The sequence below is a fragment of the Cibotium barometz genome, chromosome 64 (assembly GCF_041138505.1).
Source record: "Cibotium barometz isolate CiBa-2024 chromosome 64, ASM4113850v1, whole genome shotgun sequence".
NCBI classification, from domain to species: Eukaryota; Viridiplantae; Streptophyta; class Polypodiopsida; order Cyatheales; family Cibotiaceae; genus Cibotium; species Cibotium barometz.
The window spans coordinates 13697519-13708836 of record NC_141109.1 but is presented as its reverse complement, the minus strand read 5'-3'; the positions used below and the strand labels follow the sequence as shown (position 1 = coordinate 13708836).

General features: G+C 41.1%; 1 protein-coding gene across 1 annotated transcript; it reads right to left on the bottom strand.

The window, feature by feature from the left end:
- Positions 1–3862: 3862 nt before the first annotated feature.
- On the bottom strand, positions 3863–6377 carry LOC147603343 (ACT domain-containing protein ACR4-like). The gene is made up of 7 exons (XM_086796560.1): positions 5871–6377; positions 5733–5778; positions 5541–5655; positions 5387–5454; positions 4668–5264; positions 4474–4578; positions 3863–4390 (listed from the first exon to the last, which is right to left on the bottom strand). The coding sequence occupies exons 1-7, from the start codon at positions 5957–5959 to the stop codon at positions 4040–4042; spliced, it is 1371 nt and encodes a 456-aa protein (XP_086652686.1). The 5' UTR covers positions 5960–6377; the 3' UTR covers positions 3863–4039.
- Positions 6378–11318: the final 4941 nt, after the last annotated feature.

Here is an 11318-nt window from a genome sequence, read left to right as displayed (position 1 = left end):
AGTCTTTCACTGTCGTCCCTTGGATAGGAGGCTTCTTCCACATTCGCTTGTTGAGGTTGATTCTTTGACTAGCAGCTCCTCTCTGTGTGTCCCAGCGTCCCACACACAGTACATTCAAGCTTTGGTTTGTTCTTGAACTTGCATGTGTTAATTGTGTGACCCAACTTGCCCACAATGATTGCGTCTAGGCTTAAATTACCTTTTACCAGCATAGAGTGCCAAGTCCCTTGATGAGGACGCTCCATTTTTATACTTGCTTTTCATCTTTTGCTCATATTAAAGCAATGAAGCTCGTACATCATTTAAGGTTAAGTTAGAGTTGTTAGACAAGATTTCAATTATGTTGGCATACTCTTCTTTCCTTTCACAGCTAGCACGCAAAATAGCTTTAGCTTCATCATCATCATCAAGTACTTTACCAATGGTAGCAAGTTGTTGTTTGATACTTTAATACTTGTTGATGTGGCTTGTTAGATCAAGACTATTACCTAGGTCGAGTTGATACAATTGCATGAGCAAGTAAACTTTGGAGTGCTTTGCTTGTGTACCAAACAATGTTTTTAGCTCTTCCTATGCCTCCTTGGCCTTCTCAATCATCCCAGTGATATGATGAATTGTCTCATCATCTAATGCAAGTGCTATGAGTCCCAAGGCTCTCTCATTCCATGTGCTTCCCATGCTTGCTTGAGTATCCCTCCACTTTTGAAAATGTTGAGAAGTTGATTTTGTGAGGTGAGGAGTTGGTATTGAAATTTGAATTTCTTATAATTAAAACTATCCAACATTTTCCTCATCATGCACATCATGTGATACATGTTATTGAAGATGGTTGTTACTTATTTAGCTTTAGAAGATTCAGCCCTTACAACAAGAGTAACATCATCACATACTCCTTTCCCCTTCGAGGCCATTATGTTTTCATAGTAGGTAACCTCTCCACACATTTTTCATGCATCAATCCATGTGTCGGCATTGTCTCAACACATGCATCATTCCCAATTTCAAGTGCACCACCCATGTCTTCCACAAGTTCCCCTTAAATAGGCACCAACATCTCCTAAATGTCATCCATAATCTTGCGTGGCCTTCCCCTAGGCATAGCTGCAATTTCTAGATTTGAATGGATTAAAGGACAAACAAGATTGGAGTTGCATGATCAAGGTCTCTATGGATAGCTAATGATGTGTACTAACATAATATGAAAAAATACCATTAAACTTGACAATTTCATCTTGGGCCATGGTGAATAGGGGGTCTTACCAATGCCCACTTCTATGTGGTGGTACTTTGGCAGTGTCTACCCTTTACAATGACTAGCTCAAAGAGACTTATGACCACTTTGCCTTAATGTGGGGGATGCTTACATACATGCCATGCCATATTCATTACTGATATGCAGAATGCCTCAAGTTGGTAGCATATACACATCAATGATGGGATGCAAAACACACATGACGGGATTCACTACTGAGAGCTAGGCATTACAAGGCAATTTAAAGATGATTTCTCATGAGTACATGGATACAAAGGGATATTTGAGCAAGCCTTCCACCAAACACTTTAGAATGACTCAAAAAAACTTGTACTTATGTCTGGATTAGCCCTCAAGTATTGTGATTAAGATTTTTAATCGAACTTCTTCACAATACCTCAAGATTTTTGGCTAGGCAGCTGGGGTATCCTCTGCTTTTTCAGTTGGTGTGACCAGCTCCTTGCGTCATTTGAGAAACCCTCTGGTGAGTCTCTAGAGAACTTCAGGGGACGACCCTCTCTGTAGGAGGAATTAGGGCATCTCCCCATCTACAGCCCGTAGGAGGTGAAATGGCGCAGTGCAGTTGTTTGACGACTTCTTAGCGAACTGGCCAGTTTTGCCGCTTTACTTTCTTTTACCCTCAAATTATGTTAGGGATTTTGAAGCTTCAATGGTTGAGAAGCCTTGTTCCAAGTTTCACGCGCAGAATGGTTCACTATAGTAGCGGCTGCACGAACCAGAAATTCAGTTGTTGGCAGTGGAGCTTCCATGGAAGCTTGAGAGGATATGCTTGTGGTTAATGAGGGATTAGTGGATGATTAGTACAAAGAACCTCAAGGAATGGTTGGGGGAATGATGAAGGATGTTTCTAGGATCAAAAATGCTCTGATACCAACTTGGAAACCATGCTTTGAGAGCTCAAGACAAGTGCAAAATGAAGGCTATGGTGGATGATATGTGAGAAAAGGCATTGTTTAGTGCATGAGAGATAAAGGATTAGTGTTTTAATGATGGTGTTAGTGCATAAGCAAGTGATCACGACTTGGATAAGGCAAAAGTGTGTTCTTCTTCATTAGATTGTGGCTCTAGATATAGCCAAAGAAATACAAACCATGTGGTTTCAAATGATGCCATGTCATCATCTCTATTCTCCACACACATTGATAATATCTCATCTCCACCATCTAGAAGTGGATTCACATGCTCTCTTTACACCTCCCCTTAGTACAAGAACTTGAGCATCTTGGCACCACATTTCCAATAGTTAGTCCCCCACCCCTTCCCTCTCCTCCTCCTCTCTCTTTCCCTCTACTTGTAGAATGAGCCCTTTGAGGCTTTTTATAGAGAATTGCGAGACCTTAAATAGAAAGGATATGGATGAATGCATGCAAATAGAAAGGGCAAGGGGTCATCATTTCATTGACTTTTTCAAGCATTGATCATTACATACTAAATAAATTGTGAGACCTTAAATAGAAAGGATATGGGTGAATTGCATTCAAATAGAAAGGGCAAGGAGGGTCATGATTGCATTGACTTTCTCAACCATTAGCCATTACATACTAAAATGAAACCTTAGAAAAACACTCTTATTCTTGAAAAACTCATGTAATACATTTAATGGAAATGCAAAAAAAACATGTTGGGACCCTATTTATTTCACGCTAGCTTTCTTAACCATACCTCTTCAAGGCTCACGTTTTCTATGCTTTGCAAGTTGTTGTTGGATCCACATTCACACAAACTAAACTGTGTGAATCATATCTCAAGAACTAGAAAGTCCTATAAGCATAAATACTTATCTCAAGAACTAGGAAGTCTTATAAAGCATAAATACTTCACTCAAAGCAAACCGTTTGGATGTCAATCAATGGCATAATTTTTCTCTTGTTTGATGTGCACATTATTAGGTCTTTAAACAATTGGATAGGTAGTCGTGTGGGTGGTAAGCCATCTATCGCAAACCTCTTCCCAAAGTCCCTCTTTCAAAGGATATATATTTTCCTTATAGTAGTAAAAATTATCTTATTAGACATATCACTTGATTTATTTTTTAATGTTTCAATATATAAAAATTTAACCTTGATATGAGAGGCAAACTTTCCTTGGGAGTAAATATTCTAGAACTCAAGAAAAATGGTGTAGCTAGCTACTTACAAGCCAATTGGATTGTCTATATTCATTTCACATTATGGGTTTTGGGATTTTATTAAGGATAACAAACAAAAGCAAGTTTCAGGTTTATATTAGGGAAGAACTGTTGGAACAATCACTAATTTTTTTGGGTGGAATATTTCACATTTAAAGATGACGATTAAAAGAGATCGACACATTGTTTTAGATGTGTTTTGAAGGATGCTTAGAGAATTAATCGCAAGCTCCTTATTTGTAAATATACCTAGTCATCAACACATTGTTGTAGATGTGTTTTGAAGGATGCTTAGAGGCTTTATCACAAGCTCTTTCTTTGTATCCCTCATGATTCTCAATAAAACTAATCATCAACCTTAATAAAACTATTTAGCAATTAAGCAAATCTATTAGGGTTTTGACTACTATGTTGATCATAGATGAGGAGACTAGTGTTGGAAAAACATCAACAAGGATAACTCAAAAAAAAAACCATTAAAGGTATGGTATGTATGTACAAGAGCTCATAACCCAAGAGGGAAAAGCTATGGATAGTAGTGTGAGGGTGTGAGATTAAAGGAACAATCTCCGCTACAAAGAATCTGTACAAGGCTAGTAATGAGTGTGTGGAGAGATTAAGGTGAGGTTAGGCCATAGTTAAGAACAAGACTTGATGAGGCCAAGGTTGAAGAGGACCTGGCTAGGCCTGCCGAACAAGTTGGCCAACGAGAATCTCGACTTGCCGGAAGCGGACTTGCAGAGGATCGGAACGATAGAGGGCGGCGTCACGCGCAGCACCGTCTGCCCAATCTCTCGCCGGACCGCCTCCACAGCCTTGGCGTCCACCGGGTTACCGGCAGCGTCCGTCACGTAGAACACGTTCGTGGCCGTGTTGCCTTTCGTGGACACGTCAGCCCTAGTGACCGAGAGTCCGTGTTCTCGGAAAATCCGAGTCACGTCCGATAGCAGCCCCACTCGGTCGTTTGTGCACAGCTCAAGTCGCAATCCCTGGAAATATACACAAGAGAATCGGCATTAGATTAGGGGAGACTGGTTCGACCGGTAATAAGTTTTGACGGAGCCTAGCGTACCTTGGAGGTGCGCCGCTCGATGGCCGCTGTCAAGCATTGGATGACCCGCCGCCTCTCTGCGTCGGAGTTGAGGGTGCACCCGTCAGCGTGACGGATATAGTACTCCTGCTTATCGGAGATTAGGCTTAAGTAGCTGTTTTAAGCAGCCGTTAAAATTTAATTGCCAGTTACAACTAGACGGAATATTCGCCTACCTGGAAGGCCCTGTCTCCGTCGGAGTCGATCGTGGCATGAAACACCACATAGTCCATGTCCGTCAACGTGCAGACCGTGTCGAACAGTAGCTTCGCGCGGTTCCGGCACTCCACATTAACGACGGAATATCCCCTCTCCGTGCAATTGTCCACGGTTATCTTGGTGGCCACCGCTGCATCGCACGGGGCCACGCGCTGCTCGTCCACCCGCTCGTAGTCACGATCAGCGAACATCATCTGGTGCAAGCGGCGCTCTGTGTGGGTTATACTGGTGCTGAAATCTGTTCGGGCGGCGCGGGCGTCAGAGTCCCCTCTTAGGAGGCGGCTGAGGGATTCCTTGATGCGGCATAGCCTCGCATCGTCCTGGACGGGTCCGCCGGACGATTGGTCCGTCACGCAGATAAGGCAGGCCACACGCATGTTGTGCGTCCAGAGCTCAGCGGCCACGACGTTGCAATTCATGCTGGTAAGCAGGGCGAAGATCTCAGACATAAGGCCGGGCCTGTCTGATCCCGTGAGTTCAATTGAAGTGCTCTCTGTGGCTGAGCGGACACCCACAATGCGAGGATACTGCTCATTCACTCCATCCAATATACTCTGCCAAGCAAGCATTCCCCTTAGAAGATCAGCATCTAATCAACCCCGTTAAACACACCATTAGGTGCTTTAATATGGCTATGAACAAATATTAATCTCTCGCAGGGCCGCAAGCATCATACCTTCTGAACGAAGCTCAACGTCTCCTCACTGGCTAATTTTTCGCCCGCAGAGTTTGTCACATGGAAGACTGCAGCCACCACACCCCCATTTTTGACATAATCAGACCTATTTCTTGGAAATTAATGTTAAGAAAGTGACCCTCTAGCCACATACCGTCCATAAACCACCCCCCGTCAGAAGAGATGTAAGCTTTGCGGATGCTAAGCTCCAGATCCGTTAGTATTTGCACCACTTCAAGAAGCAGCCCATGCTTGTTGGCGCTGTCCACCTGAAACCAAGAACGCCACATAATTGTAAATGTATTGTTTTGTGACCATAGGGGCCGCTAACCCAGCACTCACTCACCTTCAACACGGTTGCAGTCTCGCAAGAGTGGTTGTCAACAACGACTCTGCAAGCAAGCAGAAATGGCGTTTGGAAGTTAGAAACGACTGAACAGAAGGTCTCTGTTCTAGCTTTGATAAGCCGATTCGAAAGACAAACCTTGGGGGGTTCATCCTGCGAACCAATTTCTGGTACTCATCGTTGTGTTCGAGGCGCCGTGGTAAGCTAGCCATAGCTGGACATACCATGGTGAGGTTAGAGCTGATAAGTGATAAGGGTGAAACGTGGATGAGGATGCGTGAGATGTAGAAGGCGAGGGGCCGTGAAAGCTGAGTAGGCCAAGTAAAGAGGGGCTAATGAGTAGTTTGCAGAGAGTGCTGAAGGCGAAGCTTTTGGGTGTTAAAAGGAGGGCAGGGGACTCGGGAGAGGGGGGCAGAAATCCTGGGATTCGATGTGTGGTGTGTGTGTGTGTGTGTGTGAGAGACTAGAGTGGTCGTACTGTGGTACCCAGCCAATGCTGTAAGAGCTAGGCTGTGTAATCGTGTGAGAGCAATACCTAGGGCTGGCGTTAATGCAATCCGTCCATAACTGCGCCCCACATTCTCTTGTGGAAAATATACAACAAAAAAACCTTATACAACCGCTAATATTAAAATTTGGAATGTAGAAAAATAAAAAAGCTGTTCTGTCCAACTAAATTTATTTTCCTTCTTGTATGAGAAAAATAAATACCAACTAAATCAATTGCTTCGCCTCCGCCGGCGTTATATATACCCACGCTCCCACTTGTTTTCGTGGGTGTGTAAAAGGGCCTGCTCCGCATGCGAGCATGCCCGTCTTTTGCTACCAAGCACCAAGCGATGGTAGCACCAAGCGAACATGGTTTTTTCGTCTTTAAATATCTCCAAAATCGCAATTAAATTTTATATATTTCTGTTTTTTAAATAGAATAAGGTAAAATCGATTTTGTTTCTTTCTAGGGAAAACGGAACCGTTAACGATTGGGTCCCCACGCAAAAACAGATGCATCATTTATGCTACAGAGAAATGTGGCAGAATGAAGGACGTCCCTGATTGGTCCTTCTTTTCTTTTTAGTTAAGGTGAAAAACTTTTGTTTTGCCCTTTTTTTCCATCCCAGTACCAGGAAGCAACAAGAAGAGTCCAAAATAAGCCAAGTCAGCAGAGCACGTAGATAATATCTTTATTTTTATCCGGGAAAAAAGTGCGTCTCACAAAACTATCTGACATGGATATCCTTATGCGCGCCCGTAATTTCCACGCACGCATTTTTTAACGAAATAAATTTAATTGTCACAGCTATACGTAAAAAGTGAGTTTGCGTCAAAAGAAAAGAGGTGGGGTGGTATTAAAGCGCACATTTAATGCTATCTAGTCTAGCAGCCTATCACCATTAAAGGCAATGATAAGCAGGCCCGAAACGCCGGGGAAAAGGTTTGTCGGCGACGGTGCGTCACCGGCTGCCGGTAAGTTTTCGCCCCGTGGGCCAGCCCGCCCGAGTCGTGGGAAAACGGTGGGATCGCGGCGTCGCGCCGCGCGTGCCGTTCGAGGCATGCCAGCAAAAGATCTCCTTTTCTACAGCTTACAAGACTACAGTGTATGCATCGCTGCGGACGTGAACCCCGATAAACTACGCCCTATGCAATCCTCCCGCCAGCTCGACACCCCTTGATTTCCCCACCGAGCTCCGCGCCGGTAATTCCGTCCATTTGGGCACGCTCGCTCGCCACGTGTTCGCTTTCCTGTCGTGTCACACATATGCTTGCGTGGCATTCTTTGCCATCGTGTCAGAATTTCACGAATGCCGACTTGGCATTGTGGCAAGCTTTGTGGTCTTGTCCAAACGCCTTTATTCGATTCCCCATTTGTTCCCTTTGCTTTCAAATCTCCAAATCTCCAAAGGCCACAAGCCTCCAACCTTTGTGTGGTCAAAGATCTTGTGGCTCCCATGTGGTTTCCACACACCATTTCCAATGGCACCAGTGACCACCACACACACGCCAGGTTGTCTCCTTATGATCTCCTTCTGGCCAAATTGTTGTCTCCTTCGTGCACCTTTAGGCTTCCTTGCTCTTCTAAAACTAGATTTTTTTTAATGGACCATCCCAAGCCATGACTTCCCATGTTCCTCAACCATTACATCATTACATGCATCACTCCCCATGTTCATAAACCATTACAAGCATAGTCTATCCAATGACGCAAATAGCCTAAAAGCAATATTTATGGCCATCAAGGATTGTATGTTACGAATATCTACTCACTCTAAGCATGCATCTTAATAATGTTCAAATCAAGCATAACATTTCGTATGATGACGTCCGTCCTATTACCTTTTTATGCAATCAAAAAAAGAGAAAACTCATTATGTGTTGCACATGTTCTCATCTCTTATTAAAGCAATATCTTTGCCTTCCGAATTCAACTTGTTGCAATAATGTTGGCTACAAAGTGCATACCTTTGATGGTACCAAATTCAATTCCTCTCAATATCACATACTAAACTTGTGAGCCCACAAATGCCATTATGTTGTGCTCCTAAAGACCAAACATAAAGTCCTACGGTTCCTTTAAAGTTAAAGAGACCACATCTTTGCATGGATATTTAGACTTGTTTTCTTCGACCTCTATAAGCTAAACATGCTTTACTTGATCCTTACACGAATGGAAATATTACCTTCTCCATATTTTTTAACACAAAATTACAAAGACACAAGGTACAAATATGAATTTTGCCATCAATAAACATATCACTTTTTAGCTCATGTAAAGGTCGTCAATTGATTCAAATAAAGGAACAAGCATTTATGAATATCTAATTTTTAAGCATTGAATCACACTTTAGCACAACTAAGGCAAACACATTAAATATGTTGTTTTTAGAAGTGTGCCAATGTGAGGCTTTTAATGAAATTGATTGAAAAAGTATGTCATGAACTAATATGTTTTTTAACTCTTATGCATAAAATGTTTCTACAACAATTACAAGCATAACACTAATTATATAATTCATTGAAACACTTAAAAAATCAAACATTATCTTGCTTGCCTTGAACCTAGTCCTTACTATGAAGTTGTTTCTAAATAATTTGATTTGTCTCTATGTCTCTTATTAGGAGAGTTTACATTGAAAGAGTCGTATAAGTTTTACTTGCCATTGTCAATTAAACGCATATAAATAAGGATAAAAATCTCAAATGAATGAAGGACTAGAAATTTCATTTTAAAGTGTGCATAGATACTTGGCATGACAAAAGGATGTGCCTACAAGCTTGCCCATGCCAATACTTCTCAAAATAATTTAATTAAGAATATGAAAGACTAGGATTACCCCTAAATGCATCCATATTTTTTTAAATAAACTCAGATTTTCTACATTCTCTTTATTTATTAACCATTCAAGTTCACATTGCCTTGCCTTATACTTTTGTAAGAAGGCACTGCACCATCTTTTCGTAAATGAAAGCTTATCTTCTATAATATGGCACTCGAATATATAAAGTGACCTTACTTAATGGATAGAGATAGGGAAGTCTAGAGCTTCCTAGGTATACCTTTTGGAAGCCAATCTAGTGGCCAAGGGCTATTTTTAATCTTGGTTGGATAAATGTGAACAAAGCTTCTTATATATAACTTAATTTTGACATTAAGAAATACAACTAATCATTCCCCATCGCAAATCAAAACTTATGACCTTTCTTCTCTTCTCCTTACTCTCTTGTATGTCTTGGATTGATTCAAGCTTTGTGTTGATGGATGCATGCTTGATTATGAATAATTAGGGCTTCCTTCCCTCATAGTGTTTCCTTCGTCTACCTCGAGAGATTAGAGCCAAGTCCATGGAGATGGTCTCTTCTTGCTTCATTAAGGCTAGAGAAGCTCTCCCTTCACATCCCATTAGCACAAGGAGCTATCCAGTGGTGTGACAAGAGACGACATGGATTTGGAGCTAGTGCACCCACAGGAGGAAATTGCATAATGTAGCTCTTTATCAAGGAGCCCACACAACACATGTATCAACAAGGTAAGACACTTGGCTAAACATATCAAGGAACATTTTCAAAGAGCGTCATAGGACTTAGCCTTGATTTTGTGTCTATTCTAAGCCTGCCTATTGGGCATACATAATATTTCTCGATTTTGATTAGGGGATCACAATTTGAAAGGCATACGAATCTTTGAAGTGTCTATTGTGTCTATTCTAAGCCTGCCTATTGGGCATACATAATATTTCTCGATTTTGATTAGGGGATCACAATTTGAAAGGCATACGAATCTTTGAAGTGTTTAGATTTGTGTTTCAACTTGTTTTTATAGGTAAAAGTTTATTTCAATTCTTTGTTTTCTAGAAGGCAGAAATCTCTGGTTTTCTTACCCAAATGCTTGATTTTTCTTGCATTTAGCTTGAGGAGTGTTAGATTGGTGTAATTATGAGTGCTTAGCACTTAGAGTACACTAATTAATAGCTCAACCATGTTTTTAGCTTCATTTTCTATTATTTTTCACTTTTGCTTTGAAAAAACCCACAAATCAACTAGGATTTTTACATTCAATTGACCCTTCTATTAAGAGTAGCTTAGCTAGCTAAACCCTAAATAGTACCAAAACCCATGCAAAAAATTGTAACAAATCTGAATTATGAGCTCTTAAGAATAGCTTAGCTATGCTAAACCCTTCTATTTTAGCTAAACCCTAAAGACTCACAAAACCCATGCAAAAACTAAAAAACTGTAACAAATGTAAATTATGATATCTTAAAAAGTAGATGTGAGCATCTAGGGAGATCACACCCCCATGTGAGCAAAGGTAAATATTAAAGATATGTGCAGAGGAGGCGGATCTTTAAGTGGAAAGAGGTTTTATCAACAATAAAATGAAATATGAGGATAATATATTGGCAATCACACTCAACAGAGGTAGATCTTAAAGTGGCAAGAGGTTTTATCAATAGTAAAATGAAATATGAGGATAATATAATTGGCAATCACACTCAACAGTATGTGTTTGTGAAAGGTGTATTCATTGATGAAGCAATGATCCAATCCAATGATAAAATGAATTGAAGGGTAAAATGAACACTCTGTAAATCACTAAAACTCACATACTTTGCTGATTGAGCTTAAATTACTCTCCCTAACTAGTTATGCTAATGTTCCCATATGGTCAAAGTGTAGACCTTTATGTGTACAACAACTTTGTAGAGATATTATATGAGAAGATGTGGGGGAGAGGGTGAGTTTGAGCTCACTGCAAACAAACACACACACACACACACACACACACAGAGAATAGTAGACAAGCACACAAGAGAGATAGATGACTAAATGTTCTTCTATTCTCGTCTCTTCTCTATAACCATAACATAAAGATAAGAGTACTATAAGGGAAAGTACTCTCCTACTAAAACATACGATGGTCTACCCATAGTGTGTGAACCCCACTACATAACCTGGTGCTATAACTATGCCATAACTCTAGTGAACCAAAGTGGCTATCATACAACTTGTAAACCATTGGTGGTATATCACGCATAATCTCATCAACCATTCAAGTGGCATAAGTGTGGAGCTACCATCCTAGCGTGTCAC